The 23,224-nt window shown below is 47.6% G+C and overlaps 1 protein-coding gene across 1 annotated transcript in view; it reads left to right on the top strand.

Annotated features, from left to right (window-relative positions):
- The window catches only part of LOC121836470, a 29,689-nt gene extending 7,429 nt beyond the window's left edge, over positions 1–22,260 (top strand). Inside the window, exons 3-5 of the mRNA XM_042291372.1 lie at positions 11,869–11,942; positions 13,738–13,821; positions 22,130–22,260. Coding sequence (XP_042147306.1) covers positions 11,869–11,942; positions 13,738–13,821; positions 22,130–22,260 — 289 coding nt within the window. The remainder of the gene's footprint in view (positions 1–11,868; positions 11,943–13,737; positions 13,822–22,129) is intronic.
- The last annotated feature ends 964 nt before the right edge of the window (positions 22,261–23,224 follow it).

The raw sequence follows: 23,224 nt of genomic DNA, 5'->3' as shown, positions 1-23,224 counted from the left end.
ATCTTTTTTTGTGATGTTGTCTAAACGCCTGTATTTGACAGAAAATCTTCAACTGACGGCTTTCTTTTTCACGACGACGACTGGTGAAGACCACGGGCTTGAGGATTCTTCGATAATTCCTTGTAACATGTCATTTGCCTGCTTCTGAATAACTCGGCGTTTAGTTTAGGAAACGCGATAGGGACCGCTTTGTACGGTGGTCTCCTGTGTCGATAATATGCTGTAGAGTGGAGATTGCACCGAAAGTTTTTGCATAGACGTCAAATAAATCGGTGAAATCGTGCAGAAGGTTTGATCACTTGTCACGCTATGTAGGTAGTAAATGAGGATCAATCATTGTCAAGAATGCGTCGGATTCGTGTTCGCATGATTTGGTAGGTGGTGACTCTTGTTGTGATGGTGTGAGGGTAACACTATTCATGTGCTGGATTGCCTGAGTGTCTGTCGTGCCGACGCACGTACCAGCGGACAAAACCTGAGCAAGATTTGCTGTATAAGTAATCCAAACAGGAGTTCAATCGCCGCAGGAGGCTGCAAGTGCTGTAGGTAAGGCAAAAATATTTTTTTGAAAAATAACTTTCCTGTTGGGTTCAATTAAGTAATCAGAGTCACTGACATCTGCATCTAGCTATATGAGTTTTGTGGTGAATGGTTGTATTCGGTAGTCGGAGGCGGTAAGAAAAGCGACGGTTTGGCAAGGAGCGGAGTCGGGCGAGATTTCAATGCCACTTAAATGCACTTCATTCCTACTACAAACAATGAGGGCGTGACGTGTAGCTAAAAACTCCCATCCGAGGAAAACGTCATGGTTGCAGTGAGATAAAACGACAAAACAATGGCGATGTGAGTCAGTGCCAATTGTTATCGACATGGACACTACGCCGTGTGAATGAGTCAGAGATGTGTTAGCAGTGTGGATACAACCCCCTTCCAAGGGTGGGCCAACAAGCTTTAACTTTTTTTTTCGAACGTTTTCGTTGATAATTGAAATAGATGCAGCAGCGTCGATTAATTCCGTGAATCTCACCTGCTTCATGATAATGTCTAGCAGGTTTGAAGATGGAAATGATCGCGGGGGATGTTGATTTGATCTAGAAGCAGCTGTACCCCCTTGAGCTGCCAATTTTAGTTTTCCCCGAGAATGAATGACTTAAGAAAGGTCTGGTCGGACCGGAGGGGTGATGAAGGATGAGCGATAGACAGATAACGGGGTCCGGCTGTGGCGACCACGGTTGGTGGGGGACGCTGAACGTCGTGGCCAGCTGAATCTGGTGGGGTACCTCGTGTCCCGATCACCGAGATCTCGGTTGTTGTAAGGGTTTTCGTTGAGGTCATATGTAGCTGGCGGTCGTAACGCGTAGACACGTCGAGGTGTGTCCCACTGGCGACGGTTACAGTCGCGTGCAACATGTCCCCGGATGCTACAATGGAAACAAACAGGGCGATATGTGGGTTGTAGATACTGCTGGTGGCAACCGCGATCCCCGTTGTTAATACGCTGACTAGGATATTTTGGCTGCCCGACAAGCTGATTGAAATAATTCTGGTAGTAGCGTGCAGGTGAGGCAGCGCACAGAGTTTCTGTGAGGATTCGAGTCGATGCCCATAATTCTTCGAGAATGAGCTGCCTGAGGCTGTCTTTGGTCGTGGTTTGCTGTTCAGATGCGAAAGGAAGCTGGGCCGACGGCAACAGGAGCCCGAGTTCCTCTTTGATGAGGTATCTGATGAGGGTCTTCAGTTCACTAGTCGGAGCTGATGCCGAGAGGACGCAGTTTGGAAGCCTGAAAACGGTGGCTTGACCAGCGATGCGTCGGTTTCTATGCGCGTTCCATCGTCGACACTCGTACTTTAATTCAGTTACCGTAGTTGGGTTGTGCGATACCTGCATGGTAAACGCGTCTTCGGCGATGTCTTTCATTATATGTGCTGCTTTCTCGGACTCGTGAATTGCAGAATCCACGCGTCTGCGGAGGGCTAGGATGGCCTCGATGTAAGTGATTACTGACTCGCCCACCGTCTGTGCACGAGAAGCAAGCGCGTGTTTTGTGTTTTCCTTGCGGCTTACTAGGCAACCGAAGACGTCGGAGAGCTTGGTCTTGAAGGCATCCCATGTGCTGAAATGGTCCTCGTGGCTGTCAAACCTGACCTTGGTGGTGTCACGGAGGTAGAACACGACGTTAGCGAGTTTAAACGTGTCGTCCCAGGCATCATGAAGCTTGCCCTTTGGTATGTACGAAGCCAGTCCTCGACGTCGTCTGTCTCGAAGTCGGCGAAGTTGGGGGGGGGGGGGGGATTTCTTTGGCGAAGCTGGATGGGATCCCGTGCGAAGTAGAGCGGCTTGCTGCTCACCTTGGGCGATTCCGGACGGTGGTAGTTGGCTGATGCTGCGAAGTAACGTGATGACCAAGCAAGGAGACGTCCATTTTGAGGTTCGGCTTTTAATTCGAAAATGTCCACCATCGGCACAAGTCGGTGACTTGTGCCCGTGGCGCCGAAACAGCCCGACGTCTTCGTCCTCGTAGGAATATATATATATATATATATATATATATATATATATATATATATATATATATATGTAACGGGGCATGGTGGCGGGGGGCCGAAGGCGTGGGTATATAACTGAGAAGAAAAGAGAACCCTTGGTGAAAACAGCAACAACGGAAGGCTAATTCTTTGACGTTTCGGTCGGAGTCCGGCCTTCGTCAGGAAGGCCGGACTATACATATTGTAACGGCGAAGTAAAAAGGGAAGATGAAGAAGCGGGTCTCGGGACAGAGATTGAGGACGAAAACGTTGGAGAAGCCAGGAAATAAACCGTGACGAATTGCTGGCACCGGTGGGATGCCGACCGAAACCCGACGAGGTCCTTTGCCGGTACAAGGGACGCCTTCCGGTGAGCTGCCCTCCCAAGCCCAGCAGAGAGGAAGCCTCTTTACAATCGGTGGCCGCACCAACCGACATTCCAACGACAGCGGTGGCATTAAAGACGCTGCAAAGACTGTTGGAACTGCAGGCTCAAACGATCATTGCTGCTACGCAGCAATCTTCGGACCTTCTAACCGTAAGTCATGCCGACATCTACCGTCGAGTAGCTGCTCTGGAGACACTTCAGCAAACAGCGCAACCAACTGTCCTCGCAGTTGAGCAGACTCTTTTCACAAGCCCCCCGACTACATCTTCTGGTGAACCCCGTCTCAAGTTACAGCCATTTAATGGCGAAACACCCTTGGATTTATACCTACAACAGGTTGACATAATTTCCGATGCAAACCACTGGACTGAAGACGAGAAGGCACGAGCTGTCATCGCCCAACTAGATGGCCCTTCTCTCAGCGTTCTTCATGTACTCCAACGAACCCGGCTCACTTACGCAGCATTGATTGCGAGCTTGCGCGATCGTTTCGGTAATGAACATCTGCAGCAAACATTGTATGCAGAATTGCGTTCGCGGCGCCAAAAGGCAAGCGAGAGTTTTCCAGAACTCGCTGCAAGTATAAAGCGTTTGACCTACAAATCCTCCCCGGGGGCAACGTCCGATACACTGAATCTTGTGGGGACAGCCGCGTTTGTGGATGCCATAGGCAACCCTGAGGTCCAGAAGTTTGTAAGACTGCAAATCCAGAAACAATGCGAGCCGCACTCGGATATGCCATGGAGATGAACGCGCTGCTCAATGGGCTACCAACCGCATGCAACCAGCAGCACTTTCTGGAGTTACAGTACAACCATCGAGAATTCCACAGCACACGCGCTCTCAGCTTGCGTCTGCTCGCTCACGGAACAATACCGCTGGGTCGTTCTACCGATGAGGCCGCCATGGTCATTTTGCATCCGAATGCTCAGCTGCTCATGCTAAATCGGGAAACGCTATTCCCGGTCCTTGGGGGCCGCACCGGTTATAACCCCTCAAAGGCCCCTCGTATCAGTTACAGACCAGTTAACGTCGGTTCCCCGCCATCCTGTACTGGTTGAAAACTGGGGGGTTGTGGACGCACTTTTTGACACTGGAGCAGCTGTGAATGATATTGATATGTCCCTTCTTTCCTTGGTTATTAAAGTGTTCCCAGACTGCCCAGTTCTACTAACTGCTCAGGGGGAAAGCATGCCAACCATAGGAAAAGTGAAACTAAAATTACAGTATTTGGTCGCACATCAGTTGAAGACTTTGTTGTAATTCCAAACTGTGTGTGTCCTTTAATTCTTGGATACACCTGGTGTGCTAAAACCGGCTTATTTTCTTGGGAACCTCCTACGGCCTGTCAAGAAACTCTGCCATCAGATCAAAGCGCATGTCATGAGTATGCGCTACTTCGACGGTTATGGTCGTATTTTATGACTTCCTGGGCATCTTATGCGTTTTTCTTGCTGCTTCGACTCTTTTGTAGTAACTTCATATTTCTCTGGGCATCGTCTGCATCTCACAGAGCAAGTGTATTGGGAAATCTACTACACATGTGCTCTCCAATCATCATCAGTTCAAAAACATGAAACCTGAGATATTCATACTGCAGCTACAACAGTGCTACAACCAGGGACAGCCATGTGGATCAAAGTGCGGTCAAACCCACCCGATCTTAACGGTGACATTGTATTTCAAAACCTGGCTACAAAGTGGCAGTATCGCAAACGCTAACTACAAGTATAGCAGGTCATTTCAGCATCCTGATGATGAATCTCGGGCATAACTCAATTATTCTGCAGCAAGGGCACTATGTCGGCAAGTCGTTTCCTCTCACTCCAACAGAACTTCTTACAGCGGCGATCGATCAACCAGGATTGACAGAACAACCCTAAAAAATACGCACAAATAACATGGGATATCTTCCAGTTTAGTCCAACCCTCGGCAATCATCAGATTGAATCTCTCAAAGAACTAATCACAACCTACCGGGCATGTGGGGCACTAACTCACAACGAACTCGGATGCACACATCTTGCAGAACACAACATTAATACTGGCGATCATGCCCCCATTCACCAATCCTTACGTTGCCTTGCTCCAGTAGAGCCTGCCGTGATCCGAACACAGGTTGACGATATGCTTAATAGATGAATTGCCACACCATCCAACAGCCCATGGTCGTCACCGGTCGTCTTGGTACGCAAGAAAGATGGGACTGTATGTTTTGTGTTGATTACAGGAAGGTGAACAGCATCACGAAACAGGACGCATATTTCCTACCTCGCCTTGATGATTCACTAGACAGACTACAAGGCACCAGTTACTTCACAACCCTTGATCTCTTGTCAGGATATTGGCAAGTACCTCTGAACCCCGACGATGCTGAGAAATCGGCGTTCATAAGTCCTGCCGGGCTTTACCAATTTACAAGATTACCATACGGCCTCTGTAACGCGCCGGCTACCTTTAAACGCCTTATGGATAGAATTCTAGGCCACCTCAAGTGGACTATGGCACTGGTGTATCTTGACGACATTATTGCATACGGGACGACGTTTGAAGAGCACAACCGCAGACTCGAGCTTGTTTTAGACGCAGTACAACGAGCGAACTTACGAATCAAACCTCAAAATAGCTGTTTCGGTTTTGAAGAAGTTCTCTATCTTGGTCATGTTATCACCAAGAATGGCATCAAACCCGACTCTGCAAAGCTGGAAGCGGTGTCAAAGTATCCAAGACCAAGCCACCTTTCAGAGGTCAAGAGCTTTCTCGGCTTTGCATCCTATTTTTGCGAGTTTATACCACAATTCGCCAGTTGTGCAACACCCCTCACACCCCTACTTCGTAGAAACAACCTTTGGCAATGGACGATAAACGAGGAACGTGCCTTCAACGGCATTAAGGAAAGCCTTCTCAGCGCAGCAATATTAGCCCATTTTAACATAAAATTCCCGTCTTTTGTTCACACCGTCGCCAGTGGAACTGGCCTTGGAGCTGTATTACTCCAGAGAACACCCCGACAAATCTCAACGAGTAATCGCTTACGCCAGTCGGCGCCTCACCGATGCCGAACAACGCTACCATTCATCGGAGTTCGAAAGCCTAGCTGTCGTCTGGGCAGTTCAAGACTTTCGGCCCTGCTTGTATGGTCATCGTTTTACAGCCGTTGCAGACAACTCTGCGTTACTTTGGCTACTGTCGAAACGAGACCTTACCCCCAAGCTTGCTCGCTGGGCTTTACTACTCCAAAAGTATCAGTTGAATATCTGTCATCGAGGTCGAAAATGTCACACGGACGCCGATTTTCTCTCACACAATCCGATAGCCCCCGGCTGAAGAACGGAACAAAGAAGAGGTTCAGTTTTGCACCCTTGTGTGCACCTAGCTGGATCTCAAACTTCAGATCCGGAAGTTCAAGATATTTTTTCCCGATTGGGATCTCCTTCTCTTATAGAGCGGAACGACGTCTTCGCCGCCCCTATCGTGTCTGTCATAGGCTCCTCTGCCACCGCGGAACGCAAGGTTGGTTGCCCTTTGTACCCACGCAGTTACGTATCGGCGTGCTCCACCTGCTTCACGACCACCTAACCACTGGAAATTTAGGAAGAGACAAAACTACAAAGAAGATCTTGGAGCACTACTGGTGGCCACGAGTTCGCACAGACGTTGCCGAATACATAGCGTCGTGTGATTAATGTCAGTCACGAAAAATCGCGAACCCGACCGTCAACTGTGGCGTCCAGCCTGTAGCACTGCCTAAAGCACCCTTTGAAATTCTCGGCATTGACCATCTCGTCCCGTTTCCCCCTACTCCAAGTGGTTACAAGTATGTTCTCGTCGCCATCGATTGCTTAAGTAGATGGGTAGAGTTACGTGCAGTTCCAAGCACCGCGGTCGACCACATCCAACAATTCTTACGACAAGTTATTCTTCGGCATGATGTACCTCGTATCATCGTGAGTGATCGCGCCTCATCTTTCATTTCCTGTCGGTTGGCGAGAGAAATGGAAGCTCATGGTATCCATCACGCGCAAGCAGTGCCATACCATCCGCAAACAAATGGTCTTGGTCTTGTTGAACGGGACAGCTGCACCATCAGCGGCATACTCGCGAGCTACGTGAACGAACAACAGAACAACTGGGACGAACTCGTGTCATAAGCAGCCTTTGCAATGAACAGTGCTCAGCAATCAACAGCCGAGTTTACCCCTTTCCAAGGAGTGTATGGACGGTCACCAGTTCTGCCCTGCGAATCCGGTGACAATGCCGTTTGGAAGCTAAGAGCAGAGGACTTTGCAAGTAGCTCTCGACGCCATTTCCAAACCGTGAAAAAGACAGCTCGCGATTCCATGTTGCGAGCTCCGGTGCGCACTCAGGAACGCACTGCTCCATCATCCCCCCCCCCCCCCCCCCCTTCCTGTACGTTGTGGAAACTGGGTTTCGGTACGCCGACCTCTTCGAAAGAAAGGCCGGGCTGAAAAGTTCCTCCTACGCTACAGAGGTCCTTGTGAGGTTCTTCGTCAGCTGAGTCCCATGACATTTGAAGTTTGTGATTCTACTGGCAGTCCCCATAATAAAAATGCAACATTCACGGCACATCGTAGGCACCTTAAGCACTACGTCCCGCGTTGATCGGCACAGACACACCATGCACCTGAACTCGGTCCATGAAATCGATTCTTATCTATTCATAGAGGGGAGGGGGGGGGGGGGGCGAGTATAACGGCGAAATAAAAAAGGGAAGAAGCGGGGCTCGGGACAGAGATCGAGGAAGAGAACTTTGGAGAAGCCAGGAAATAAGCCGTGCCAATATGTGTATATATATATATATATATATGTGTGTGAATATGTGCCAATATGTGTATATATATATATATATATATATATATATATATATATGTGTGTAAACGAACATATGCAGATGAATGAGCCGTACTTACTCTAATGAATAAAAGAATCAAAGTTTTACGAACCCTCCGAAAACCAAACTAAACGGCGGAGCCAAGATTTAAACTCTGGGCCTCCCAATGTCCGGTCGGGTGAGCTGACCACTCCACCACTCCACATTGGCTTTCTGACCTTCCCTATCTGTCCTATTATTGCACAGTAAACGAATGTATCCCACCAGAGGTATTCTGGAAGCGGACGCCACCCCGTGGAACGCGGTACGACACTTGCTGGCAATACGAAATCGGTAATACGGCACTCGGCTCTTTATGAAGAGCATTTGCTGAACTTGCTGAGAAGTTCCACTATGGCACCGCCGTTCTGAAGCGGGCAGCTCGGGGTTCACGTCAACCTGCGAAGGCGGTGTGCTGTTGGACAGTGTCGTCAAAGGTTCCTCGGAGATAGGGCTAATGGTGGCGAATGATGCTTGAAGTTTCTCGACGTGGCCCACGGTCACGGCGGTACCCTTCGTTAGGTTTTGCGACTTCTGTCTAAAGATCGTTATAAGAGCTGCTGGACGTCTTTCTTGAAAATACGCAATACTTTTTGCGACTCGAATTGCTCCTCCCAGGATCAGTTCAACGCTGCCTTCCAAAAAATCCTCCCTTCATGTGGCTGCATTGGTCAGTGGAAGTACAAAAGTGCCCAAATCTGCTTGCAGGTTTTCATGGTCGGCGAGGACTCGGACCGCAACTGCCGTTACTTGGGAGTCCTCAGATCTTGGGGCAGGTTTTCAGAGCTACAAATTGTTCTTCCCGAAGGCGATGACAGCAATTTATTCGCATAAAAAGTTTATCCCGAGGATAACGTTCCTCGCGCAGTCCTTTAGAACGACGAATTTCACCAGGCAGTTCTCGCCGTGAATCTCGACGCGAGTGGTGTACCATCCAACTGGTGTAATGAGGTGCCCTCTGGCGATTCGTGTTTGAGGTGCGTCCCATGGCGTCGTCAATTTCCGCATGTCTCGGGAGAGTGTCTCCCTCAATACAAAGTAGACCGCACTGGTGTCCACGAGTGCCGAAGCTTCGTGGCCGTCGATGACAATGTTGAGGTTATTGAGCACTGTCGCAGAAGTGTCGTTTCAACGCGTGGGGTCGCAACAGTGGGAACCCTCTGGAGTTCTTGGAGGATCTTTAGATCGTCGGCCTACGGCAACTCCACCTCCAGGGGTTGGCGCTCTTTGTTTTTTTGGCGAAAAATGGGTGACAGGCTTTCACAGCGAGAACTGCCTGGAGTTGATGCTGGGCGGCGGGGTAACGGCGAACGGAAGCCGCGGCGGGGAGACGGTCCCGAAGATGGCGACCGGCGGAGGTATTCGTCGATTTCACGAGGTCGCTCTCCGTTCCTTGGGCAGGGGCGACCGGTCTGAGCCCACGAAGTCCGACCTGCCGGTAAGGGCATTGTCGGTACACATGGTCGGCTTCCCAGTAATGGAAACCCAGCAAGCGTCGGTCGGCCATCCTCCAGACGTTCGTTTTCCTTGGCGAAGGTTGATCTGGGCGGTCGTACTGCGGAACCGGAGGTTCACGTCGTTGTTGTGACGTAAGCGAGTCGGTCAACCCTGTGCCGTAAGCGAGCGGCACAGGGTTGACAGGAGCCCGTGGTTCGACGGCTCCCTGAAGCTCTTCCGCACGAGTTCGGCGATGGAGAGTGATGCGGGGGGTCGGCACCACACACCATCTTCTTGAGTTCTTCGCCAACAACGTCGCGGATGATCTCGCGAAGCTCGTCGGCGCTGGCGCTAAACTGGGAGCGCACCAATGCCAAAGTTGAGACGTCGTTGAGCCGATAGTAGTGGCGAGCTCGGGCCGTTAGCGCCCGTTCAATGTTTGCTGCTTCGGCATCTAACCCTTCGACATTCGCTGGTAGCGTTGCGGGCGCGGCCGCCGAAGATGTCACTTTTCACGCCTCTCATAAGTGCGCTCAGTATTTTCTCTTCGGTGGGTAGAGGGTCTGCACGGGTATTAAGCCGCCGGGCATCTTCGAGAAAGCTGGTGAAGATCTTTTTTTGGGTGCTTGAGTCCTCACGCGTAGAAGGTCTTTGGCCCGCTGCCTACGATGCCGATTTGTGAATGTGGACTTCAGTTCGGTAACGCAGGTTTCCCACGACGTAAGCGAAGCCTCGTGGTTCTCGAACCAGTGCCTCGGAGTTTTCTCCCGGGAGAGCTATATATTTTGGAGGCATTGTTCTGTGGCCCATCTCTTATGACTGGCTATACGTTCATAATGCTGGAGGCAGTCCTCCGCATCCTCGTGAGCCTCACCATGGCATGGCATCGGACTGCTTAGGACGACAGCCATGAAGACGATGGATGGAACGGTCGAGTTTCGTGGCGACTGGGTGCTGATGGCTGGTCTCGTCGACGGGTTGCTCTTGCTCTTGGCTGGCAGGAGACTAAACTCCGGGGGTTTGCCTTGAACGCGGAGGCTTCCTCGTGTGACGATTTCCTACTCAAGAAGTCACCTTTCGGCGGGGAGCGGTCTAGCACTGCTGGACATCAGAGAGCTGCGCTTCATGGGTTGCGGTAGCCTGCACCTTCACGAGGAAATGTCACAGATGAAAACAACGAGACAATAAACAAAAATTTGAAAATTAAGGTTTAATTGTCGAATTTCTGCCCGAAACAAACAAAGAAAGAATACACGTGGAGAAATAAGCAGCGAGCGTCGATAGCGGCAGCAGCGAGCAACGGTGCGTCGGCGTAACAACTGGCTATCGTGAGAAAGAATCAGTAAACGAATCGGCAATATGGCGCTCGGCTCTTTATCTACTATTCTCGGCATCTAGGATATTCGACCTATAATGTTTGGGAAAGAGCTAGGGCGAGACTGACTAGAAAAGGTGATTCTGGCTTCCTGAACTTTTACGCTTGGGGTAAGAGATTACGCGAAGCTTCTAGAAGCTTCTGGAAGTGAGAATGTTTTTGAGAGTGTAAGTGGTTTAAAGGAAGCAGCAGCTGGAAGCTTCGGGCCAGTCGCTCTGCCTGCTCCGACAACGGATGTACCTCTGTGACTTGGTAGGCGCTAGTTCATGAAAAGGATGTATTTGGAGTTTTACTGCACTAGCCAACGTTTTATTTTGTGAAATTACGGCGGAAGTGCTGAGTGTCGACAGCAATGACGAGCCACGACGACAGAACATGATGACGACGGATGACGACGACCACGACAGACGACCAAAGGCGACAACGACAGATGTCAATGACAGGCGGTGACGAATGCCGACAAGTAACGATGACGACGAAAAAAACAAGGACAAAACACGACGTGGACAACCGACGAGAATGACAAGCAATGTTATAATCATTGGAAGAAGAAATGCAGGGTGTGGCCCATTAACTTCACTCAATCCTTCTTCGTGACTTCTTCTTCGGTGTTCCTATTGGCTAATGCCATATTCTGATTGGCTGCGAACCAATGATGAGATTGACGGGACTGGCCAGACCCTGCGTTTTTTAAGCTCTGATGGACTATAGCGACGACGACGGCGCTTAACGATGAGAAACTACAACAAACGAGGGCAACAAGAAGCGATGATGACAACAAGCGACCTCCCAAGGTGTGAAATACCGTGTGCATGACCAAATCGGATGCACATGCTCAAATGTATTCAACTAAAGTTTGTGCTTGTCGTCTTTTCAAGCCTTTGACGGCGTAGGATTTTGGGATAATATTTGTGAAATTTCGGTCACACAAAGTGCTGACTCAGGTTTACAGTTAACGCAGTTTGATATTCAACGTATTAAATACATCAATGAACCAGCTATGTTTGTCTTGTCCTCCTGGAGGTAAATACAAGTACAAAACTGTTTCTTTTAAAATATCGCTTTGTGCTCAAGGCGAAGGAGCCGCCCGATGACGGCTGGAAGACCAACACGCCTACGATCAATGTCGCACGTAGGTGTTTAGAAGAAGAGCACGTAAACTACATCTGTATATCGTTTCGTCGGATATATTGTCAAACTGAGTTATATACACTCAAAATATGCATTTGTTTACTTACGTTGTCTCCACAGGAAGGTAATCTCAACCCCAGTGGCGTCTGAAGGATATGCTACAAATAATCTGGAATACTTTCAAGTCGAGGGTGGTAAGTATGCCCTCATAAAGTAGTACCTAGGCTGATAAAACCCGGACAGCTAAGCGTTGAAATATTACATGGACATGTTACGTAACGTATCGCTCGTCTTTGCAGCCCCTTTTGTGAGGTATGAATGTCAACACGCAATACTGGGGTGTAATACGTCACCAGAAAGGAAGTTAAAGCAAGTAGGCAGGCGAGCTGGTTAAGGATAGACGTAGTAACCCTGGAACTAGGGGACAAAAAAAAACGGACAGACACTACCGACAGAGTTTCGAGTAAGTCCGTCCCTTTTTGTTACTTGGCTCCAGGGTTCGACGAAAAAGGATACATTTAAAAGTCGTTTTAGAGCGAAGCTGTATACCTCTACCATCCAAGGAAATTTTCGCGTCGTTGGCGTTGTAAGAAAAAACTCCCGGCAAAACATTAAAGGCAAAAAAGCATATCTCCTTTAAAATTAGGCATATAAGCCTACAGCTCAGTGTCCGTTTCAATAGCGAAACACAAAAGAAGCATTAACAAAAAAAGCATCAAAACCACATGTCGGATGATAAGGCGAATGTAAACAACAGGAACACCCTCCCACGCGTTCCGGTAAAGATTAGGTTTGCAGCTGCTTCGGGGTTGACGTCATTCGAAGCCCTCGTGTGAAGTGAAAACCACATAATGGATGATAACGGCACCTGCGAACAATAAGAAGCACGTTCCTTCTCCCCGCGTGTGTTTTCGTGTCGGCGTTCTCACGGAAAAAAAGATTTGAGAAGAATGAAACGAAAAGTACAGACAGCACGCATACAACATACAGCAAAGCATTTGTTTCAGTAAAGAATGAGCACAAAACAAGCATCCTAACCATATAATGAACGCTGTGGCTAGCGTTACGTCCGGAAGGAGCACTGAAACCCGTATACCCAACCCTCCCCCCCCCCCCCCCCCCGCCTTTTTCTCTCTCCCCCGTGAACCTAGGGAAGGCGGAGATTTGGACGGTCGGACATTACGTCTGACGTAACCCAGATTACGTCCAAATCGTGTAAGTCCGTCCCTTTTTGTCCCTTAGCTCCAGGGTTACTATGTCTTACCAAAAAGGATACATTTAAAAGTCGTTTTAGAGCGAAGCTAGACACTTCGTATAACGAATGATAAGGAGCTCCTGGAAACAATGCGAAGCACGTAACGCTCAACGCATACGTACCCGGTGAAGATTACTGTTGCCCAAGCTGCCGCGGCGACGGCAGCTTGCGACGTGGGGAGTGACGTCATTAGCCTTTCATATATAAAACAAGAACCCGCCTATACCCCGTTTCACCTTACCTCCGGGCGCAGCGGATGCCTACGAGCTATCTTAGCCAATCCCGTCCTGTGGCCCGTGATGCGCTTTCCGGGCGTCGCTGTGCCCCGTCTAAGGTCAAGTGACACTCACACCGCCTCTGATTGGCTCCGATGGCTCGAAACATCCACTGCGGTAAAACGTAAGATGACGAGGAGTAGAGTTACTGATTTCATTGTTGCTGCAGCACCGCGATGAATAGGACACGCGCTGTTAGGATTCCCGAGGAGCAGCGTGAATACTAGGAGCGGCAAAAGGAAAAGAAACGGCAATACGACCAGCGGCGGCGTGCAGCGACCGGCGGCGGCATTTCGTATAGTGCAGTAGGCAATCGTTGCAGGTGATCCCACAGCTCCGCTGACCAACCTCCTTCACAGCGTGGATTGGAGACCCAATGTTTTGGAATACTTATTTTAATCAAATTCTAAAAAATATGTTTTTGGAAACCAACCAATTTTTCTTTGTTTTGTTTTTCAGAAAACGGTTCACTGCTTATGTACATCGCGTACTTAGATTGCCACCACCAGCAGTGTCTGGTGTTCAGAAACAACTACATCAGTGGTAAGTCTTTTTGTGAGGTTGTAAACCTTTTAAATGTTTTTTTTTTCTACTGAAAACTCTGCCAAGGAAAAAAAATTAAACGTAACATTTCCTCTAATATTCCTACGAGGACAATATAGCACCATAGCACTTCATTGCGTTTGCTTGTGTTAAACTGTACTGAAAATGATATTCTCGACCAATAGAGGTACTGTCCAATCGCTGTCTACATTTGAATTGCTCTAATAAAGCAATAAGTTAATATGCTTTATGGCTCCTTATCGTGAACAAAGTAAATTCGCAATATGCTACATCTGAAAACACCGCATTTATTGGAACCTGAATGGCATACTCGTAAATCCATGTGTAGAAAAAAAAAAAACGAAATTATTATTGTAAATGCACGCGAACCAATAGTGACTTTATTCGCATTGATGGGTTTTAAGTTTCGTGTTAAGGAGTTATATGAAAACTGATATTTAACATCGTATCAGGTTTCATCAACGCCTAAACACCCTGCTAACCCCCAAAAAAGAGCAACATCGTCTCAATAATCCTATTTACTGGCTTATCAAATGACAATTAAAAAAATTTGCAAAGTATGCAGTCCTGGATGCTGCTACAGTATGTTTACATACTGAAGGAGATCCTCTTGAAAAGTGAATGATGGTTCTTTGTTGAAACAGTGATACTAATCGCACAGTATGTAAACATTATGCATTGGAAGGCCTGATACAATCGTTCCATTTTTAATCGAACCGCCACAAATAATACTAATGATTGGCGTCCCGACTGCATCAAGGAGTAGTCTTAGAATTGGAAGGGGTAACTTTGAAAATATGTCTAGAATTTTTTTAGTGGCATCTCACATTTCTCGAAGAAAACGTCGAAATATGCGAGCTCAATCTCTTAGCGAAAAAGTTAAGGCAGCTATGACACGTCGCCCTCCGCTACGAGGCTCTAATAAGAACGTTTAATAAATCCGATTGGGTGTAACTGAGTGAATTGCTTCTGAACTTTGGGCTGTAATTCCGATATAGATATTTACCACAATGTGTGTGTGTGTGTGTGTGTGTGTGTATGTGCGTGTGTGTGTGTGTGTGTGTGTTGGGGGGGTGCACTCAGGTTGAATTTATTTCCTTGCTCTTCGCATTGTAATCAATCAATATCCTCGTTAATCCCGGTATATTCGTCTGCTTAGCTTTACACACACTTGTAGTAAATTAAACGGGGCATCCTTTTCGCATTAGTGATAACGCATGGGAATAATAGGCGGAGTATCACCCTATCGATATGAGATAATGACTGCCGAACATCCTAGATCTCTTACGAGTTGAACAAAAGATCTCTGGTGGGATATGCACAAGTGAAATTAAGCGAATGAAGATGCCCCAAATTCTTTACCCAAATTCATGATTCCGCCTGGACATTCTGAAAAAGTATATATATATATCAGTGTGTCGAACCGAAAAAAATACGGGTTCGGTTACGGTTCAGGTTCAGGTAAATTTATTTTGTTCCGGCTCAGTTCCGGTTCGATTAATTCGATCCGCGAACCGGTTCGCAAACCGGTTCGGGGCGCTGAACCGGTTCGCGAACCGGTTCGGAAATTATAAATGACAAATTGCTACATCAAAATAAATTACAAATAAAGCGTCGTCGGAAAGCCAGCGCAAAATAAGTACAGACAAACGGCGTGTTTGTGAGAGAAAAAAAAAGAGGAGGGTGCACACCCCACAGGTGTACGGGTCACGGCAAGCGTACGTAGAATTCGATTCGCTCTGGCGCGTTTATTCATGTATAATACGGGCACCGATGAAAACAAATGAAAAGTAGTCGAAACTAGTAGTGTATAACGTTTATAAAAGCCTGTAGCTAATGCAAGCGGCAAACAACGACTGTCTGATGACAGGGCTGTCTGTCACGGGCGCTAACTCCAGCGTCTGCTGAGCGTTGGTTTGAGCGCACGCGCCCGCTTGAGTCCCATGACTACGCTGGGCAGGCGACGGAAGCAACAGAAGCTCGGCAGATCCTTTGTCAAATTCGAAAGTGCGCGCAGCTTCGCTTCTCCGCGAGCGACTAGGGTTTGTATCCCTGTTTTTTCCCCCGCATTTATCGAGTTTCCGGTACGAAAAAATACGGCATGTAAATCTTGACACTTCATAGCTCGATATACTCTGACCGGGGGTTGGGTCAGCGAAGAGCAGATATAATTCATGAATGCTCATTTCAACTGTAAATAAAATTTCTTTCTCTCCCTCAAACATTATCAAACTCGACAGCCTTTTTTTTTTCTCATTCCGATGGAAGCAAGCTTCAAGAACTCGCGCTTTCTAGAAACATGTACTGAAATGAGCACACAGCAGCATTTAGGATTTACGAGATTGTAGGAAAATACAATCCCGTGACGCGATATATTTTTTTTTTTTTTGCACAGCCTTCCAATTCTCTTTTTTCCGTGCAAGCCGCGACCAGCGCAATACTGGTTCCTATGTCAAGATTCATGAATGCAGCGTTTGTCAAGATTCATGGATGCAGCGTTTATATTCCTAAGACTGAGTGGAGAAGAAAAATATGTAAGCGAGGTGTGTGTCAGTTGACGGCACTTAAAAAACAAATTGCATTGATAGCACATTCACTGTCAACAGCGCGTGGCCGAACCGTTTTGACATGAGCCGGTAACCGTTATTTTTTCCGGTTCAGTTCCGGTTCGGGTTTATCGCGATAACAATATAACGGTTCGAGTTCGGGTTCAGTTCCGGAAAAAATACCGGTTCGGTTCCGGTTTTCGGTTCGGTTCGGTTCCGGTTCGACACCCTGATATATATATATATATATATATATATATATATATATATATATAAATCCACGCCCCTGGAAATGTGATGTGATTTAAGATCGAGCTATATAATGTAGGAATCAGTGCCCCTTAAAACGCAATGCGTTTATGTGGAAACAAGAGCCCAGCCTTTGTTATCTGTTTCTAGCTCGAGGACCTACACAGAGCTTCATTAGTGTGCGTTCGTGTTATTTTTCTTGTCCCTGTCGCGCCTTCTTCCTGTCGTTTCTGCTATTTTCTATCGTGCCTGGCTTTTTGTGCTTTTAAACATTATACCTGCCATGAAGCAATTAGCCCAAACCAAGTTTTAATGAGGCATATTTATTCTACTATAGGCCCTTTAAAAAGCGCCTTGTCCCTGTCGCTTGTGTTATTTTCTATCGCCCCTGTATGTTTGCGCCTTTAAACCTTATACCTACCATGGACCAAATAGCCGAAACCAAAGTTTTAATGTGTTATTACCTTTGCGCGTGCCCTGCTCACAATGTGAAAAAACACGAACGCGTGCCGGTACGAAACTCATCCAGATCGAAACGGGCGGGGGCGGCGGGGACTCGAACCCATGAGGTTCCCAGTGCAAGTTTTTGCACAACGCTCCGAGCTGAGACGCGTTAGCCCACCCGGCCACTTTCTGCCCTTGAACGCGCGCAGCGCGCTACCGCTGCTTATATTTTCACTTGAAGGAGAGGAGACTAGAGGAGGAGAGTTGCGCATGCGCGCGCGGTGTGAGTAGAAGCGAACGCACGCGAAGTGCACGCAGCTGGTAGAGAGAGAGAGCGGAGAGAGTAACGCGCAGCTGTTGGAGAGAGGGAAGGAGGAGAGTTGCGCATGTGTAGTGTGAGTGCGGACTACGACGCCGCGGGACATAGACCCGAGCAAGAGATGCTCCGCATCTAAAAAAGCTCACGTCTTGAGGAGAGGCTGAGCTTGTTCAAAACGTCGGCGTGTTTGATGATTTAAAAGGTAACAGTCTAATGAAACAAGCATGTAAAAAAAAAAAAAATTTTTTTCCGTGAGAAAAAACATTATTTACAGCAATATTTATTGCGCGAGACTGATTTTAGTTTGCGGCTATTTCGCCCGTTTTAAATTGCTCGCCACGAAGTTGGGATTCCGTGACGTTGAATCTCAATCGACAGCTATACTTCTCATTGGCCAAGAGTTTGATTGGCAGCTTAGATCTTGGTTGTTAAACATTTGTTATATGTTGCAATTTCCTTTTGAGCGGCATATTCTTACGTTTGAAGAATAACCCATGTAATGAAAGTTATTATTCTTTACAAAAGGTTTACAAGACGGGCACTTTCGTTTGGATTCATACCATAACAAACAAAAGCTTCGCCATTTTTTCATGGCCGCCGAAGTCTCTGCTCCCGCCTGTCTTGGCGCTGTTCTTGCCTACCTCGACTAATCGTTTCGCCGAAGTGATCAGTGTTTCGTGCTGACCCAGGTGCTTGAGTGAGACTTCATGAAGTGAAGTAGTGTGTGTTTAGCACCTGTCGGAGGTGTTAGTGATAGGAAGCGATGCGGGGTTTTGGCTTTCATAGCGCGGTTCTTTCGTTTTCCTCTTAACTTGCTTGGCGTGTTTTTTTTTTGTTTTTTTTCCTTGCGCGTTCAAATGCTGACTTTTCGGAGATGTCAGATGAGTGATCCCGACAGCGAGCCTTCCAGCAGCTATATCGCCCCGAAAGGAATGCTATTTGGCTGGAGGCAATCGAGCGTTCGCGTAGCGACAAACGTGTCCAGTTACATTCTTGTCATATCGCTCCGGAGGCCGTCGAGATTCGCACCGGGTGCCCGGGGTGCATCAAACGTCCACGACCAGACACAGCTGTTACGTAAAAAACCTGGCACAGCCAGGTGATTACGTAATAGCTGTCCGCAGAAGCCCTCGGACGTTCGAATTCTGTGTTAGCCAACAGATTTTCTCGGCTTTCGAACCATCTTACGTAAATTGTCTGAATGAATATGTACCGTTATCGTAAATCTTGGCTTGTGATCGCGGCTTTGTAGATTATCGTATTCGTTTTGCTGGAGAGACGCAAACGACGGGCATAGCAAAATCGGTTGCATATTCCGCATACCTTGCAAAAGCACTTCCCCAGTCACCTTGCGAAAAGCGCGAAACACGGAGTCCGCACCGTCCCGACTTCCCAGTATTTTACCTGCTTTAGAGCAGTTTGTACCTGCTAGTAGGTATGTCTACTGAAACTTGAAACTAGGGGCAGTGCCAGGGAGCAAGGAGACAGAGTTCGAGAAGCTTGCTCGCCTTCCTCAATTTCTGAACTTTCAAGCAGGGTATCGGAACAAAACGAAAACCAAAAACGAAAAACGAAAAAAACGATATTTTTGGGCGGAACGGAAACGTAATCGAAACGTTATTTATTATTTTGTTCCGGAGTGAAACCGAAAAATGTTCTTATCGGTTTTCGGTTCAAGGGGAAATATCAGGTATTTCAGTAATTCGTTTCACGCAGCGAAGAGACAGCCGTTGGTTTGTACAATAATTAAAGAGAAGACAAGCAAGCCATCGCTCCCGCGTCTAAACTCCGGGCGAACAAGCATAGCAAAAACAAAGACAAAAATACAACGAGAAACAAAAAACATGACGCAAGGCGCCATTGCTTCCCACCAATGAGAGCGCGGTGGCGCGACGCCTCCACACGCTCGCAATGCTCTCCTTGGCTCTTGCACCCTCTTCCTCCATGCTTTCTTCTGACGACACAGACAGACAACAGATCACGGCAAGCGCGGGAAGTTTGTGACCCGGCGTTGTAGAAGTCTATCTTTCGTTTTTCTACGGATACGGCAGTCTTAGACTCTGTTGCAAAAGTGTACTTCATCCCTAAAGGCCTTCAGGGCCTTCTCGGCGCTGAAATTTATTTTATCGGACCAGAGGTCTTGCCTTTCACCGAGCACACTTGATGACGTGCTGCTTCTGAGATCATGCTCGGTGCCTTGATCATGATCTCATTCTCAAGGCAATGAACATGATCTCAGAAGCAATGTCGTTTCCGCGGATTCCTCTAGAGCGCCTGAATTATCTATTTTTGGTGTAAAAATAAACGTTACGTTCCTTTTAATTTTTGTTGCGATTTTTTTTCATAGAAAGAAACTGTTACGAACCGTTGCGGAGCATTTATTATTCGTTCCGGAGCGGAAACGGAACGGAACTTTTTTGTACGGAACGAAAATGAAAACGGAACGAAAAACATTTCGTTCCAACACCCTGCTTTCAAGTGATTGTACCGTAATAAATGCACAACGCCTCTTCCCAAAATAACAAAAAAAGCACCATTTTCACTGTGTAAAAAATGGTCTCAGTTCATGCATCTGGGGGCAGGTAGGGAATCTTGCCCAAATTTATTCACACCGCACGATGAGCGCAACACGTCACTGTGCAAACGCAGTCCAACACGAAGCATAAAAACGGCACATTTAGGACAACAATTCGGAGCTCATTGTTCAATTAAAACGACGTAATTTTGTTGAAAACACCCGCAGCTTTTTACTCACGGTATGCGTCGGGAATCTTCCACTGTCTACTTCCAAGCACTGCACCACACACACCACGAACGTTTCAGTTTTTTGTCGCATCGCCGTGTTTCACCAAACAGAACGAGATCGCCGAAGTCAACGCAGCGCTGTCGTGAACGTTGGCTTGTGGTTGGACACTCGTGGACCCTGTGACTCCCTTCGCTTTCAAAGCACACACGACGATTACGAATGATACTTTCCGTCTTCCGAGAACATCACAGGGGCACTTCTCCGGTCACGTCCTCGCTATGTGCTCGCAAACCCCACAGCTTCTAGTGTACCGTCGTACCAAAACAATAACGGCGCCATGTTTAGCGCGCGTTGTTGCCAGATCTAACCGGAAGTCGATACGCTGCGTCGTTCTACTCAGCAGCCAAGTCAACACAAAAAAGCAAATCCAAGAGTGAGGGGCGGGGCGTAGTTCTCCTCCGCGGGGGTCGAAAGAGCGGGACTTTCAAATGTGGAGATGTTCTGACTCCGACTAAATTTCGTCCTGTGACGTAAATATTGCTAAAAATTTTTTTTTTTCGCGGAACATTTGTTTTGTTACATGCTTGTCCCAATTAGGCTGTATAAAAAACACCTTTTTTTTTTTGCAGTTACCCTTTAAGCTGCGAATTTGGCGTAGCCCATATGAATTTTTATTGGCACCTGAAGTCAGGTTTAGGTTCTGAGTTGAAAAGTGAAACTACAAGACTTTTATTGAGCTGTTGATTTGCTCTGCTGAATGTTATTTCATGCAACGCATGTATTGCGGGTTTCGTCGATATTTGACACGTACGTCGTCATTTTAGAGCGCAACCCTTAAGGGGTGTCCAAACAGGACACTAGGAAACGCACGACTCCGACAAATCGTGAAAATCTAAGCGGACGCTTTTATTTTTACGATTTGTCGGAGTCGTGAAAATTTTTGCAGGAATCGTGAAAATTCTCACGATCACGACTGCTCTCCACGCCTCCTCCACTTTTCTCTGACATCACACGCCACCTGCGTCATGCTCACCTCGCCAACGACCTCGCGTACCGCCGTTGCCTCGGCTCAAAGGCCAGGGGGTCCGGCTTCGGGTGGATTTGGGACATTCCTGCGTCTAAGGGTGCGTTTCGCCCGCTTCGGATCTGGTTTCTTTGTCGAGATTCACTTTCGTCGTGATGGCGTCCGACGCGGTTCCGTACTGTGAGCGGAGGCCTTGAGCGATTGACCGACAGCCAACAGAGCGTGTGAGTGGCTCTCCGGACCCACGTGATGAGCAGAGCAAGGCCGCCGTGGAGGAAGCGAGGGGGAGATTTGACCGGGGGAAGTTTCCCCCCGGGAGCTTTGACGGAGGGAAATTTCCCTCCGACGGCCGGAAGCGGAGCGCGGCACGATTTGCCGGAGTCGTGAGTTTTGTAGTATCCTGTTTGGACAGGCCTTTAGGCGTCCGTTTCCGGCTTGAGCGGCGTCAACGTAACCGCAAACCTCCCCCCCCCCCCCCACCCAAGGACCTCGGGAGGACCTTGGGGAGGGGGGGTTACGTGACCCCCCTCCCCCCCAAAGTCACGCGACCCCCCTCCCCGAGGTCACGTCAACCCCCCCCCCCCCCCCCCCCGAGGTCACGTGACCCCCCGAAGAACAAAAAAATTACGAGACTCTGAAGCCAATTATTTCTCGAAAACGCCATATGCACCGATGCACTGAATATGAAGGTTTTTTTTTCTTCTTTTGCGTAAACCATGTTAAGCTTTTTATTTTTTTTACCGTATTCTTTAATGTCCCTCGGAGATCTCGGTGATTGCCTTGTCATATTCCTTCTGGTGGAAGGATATTTTGAATGATGAATGCAAATCGACGCAAATAAGTTGAATTATTCTACTGATTCGAAATTACAGAAGTGTTTGACATTAGGATAACATTTGTGCTAATTTTTTTATTGAAATGGCACTAAAATACCAATTACGGTTTTTTGAACGTTGCAGATGAGGCGTGCACACTCTACCTCCCTGAGAGCGCCTTGGGAAAGACCGCGACGTGCTGCGATTTCATCTTCGATCTTCTCTGCGGCACAAAGCAGAAGTTTTACACCTATGACGAAAGTTGCACAGATTAAAGCATCAGACTGAGGCCAGCGAGGTCGAGACGTCAGTTCCGATAGTTCATTTAGAACACCGATAGATGTGTTTCACAGAGGTGTATTACGGTGATGGGAATAAAATGCAGTGTTAATTGTATAGACGTAGTAGAATTATTTTGTTTATTACAATATCATTCCTTATAATTTTGTTTCATATAAAATGAGGATAGGGATGTGCTGAACACCGTTACACCAACAAACACTAAATGTTAGAGGATATGGGTAAATGCGGTGCCATGCCAAGTGTAATTGAGCCGACTATTGCTTTTTTGTTTGTTCACAACATGACGCAATACGTTCGCAAGTTTTAGATGTGAATTATTTTCTGATGACCATGGCTTAGCCAGAGAGTTTTTAGGTACACTGTACTTATTATTTGCTTCAGCGTTTGGGGCTCCGGCATATATGCATCTATTGGACGCTTGCCTCAATTATTGCCTACGTCTTATTGGCTGCACAACTGTATTAGTCACCAAATTAAAGCAAATACATGCTTAACATGCGGCATATACATAACCCACCTTTAGGTGACACATAGTTTGACTACGGCTCACGTGATATTTTTGCGAAAATATTCGTCGTCATCAGCTATTATGTCCTACAGCTTGTTGGGCAGAGCTCGCAACGGGCGGCAGTCCGTTTAGATAAGAGAAGTTCTGGAAGTGAATTATGACACGATATCAGGAGTATCAAGATATACATTTAATCTAACAAACACCCAAACTACAAGCCTGGACCCCGTCTTCCACCGCACCGTTTAGCGGAAGGCTCGGGCACCTATCTGCAACCCTCAGAACTGGCCCACTTTTTCTTACCTATTTCCTTTTTTGCTTGGTGCCTTCGCGAGGCCGTTTCAGGCAGGGTTCCTCCAAGTATTTCGTCCTCACGTCAGTTGGGGCTCTGTTGTCATGCAATAAAAATGTATTTCAACCAGGCTCCT

This window comes from Ixodes scapularis, unplaced genomic scaffold (genome assembly GCF_016920785.2).
Source record: "Ixodes scapularis isolate PalLabHiFi unplaced genomic scaffold, ASM1692078v2 PGA_scaffold2__306_contigs__length_199485367, whole genome shotgun sequence".
Lineage (NCBI taxonomy): Eukaryota > Metazoa > Arthropoda > Arachnida > Ixodida > Ixodidae > Ixodes > Ixodes scapularis.
Note: the sequence above shows the minus strand (reverse complement) of the source record. Positions and strands in the feature narration are given on the sequence as shown.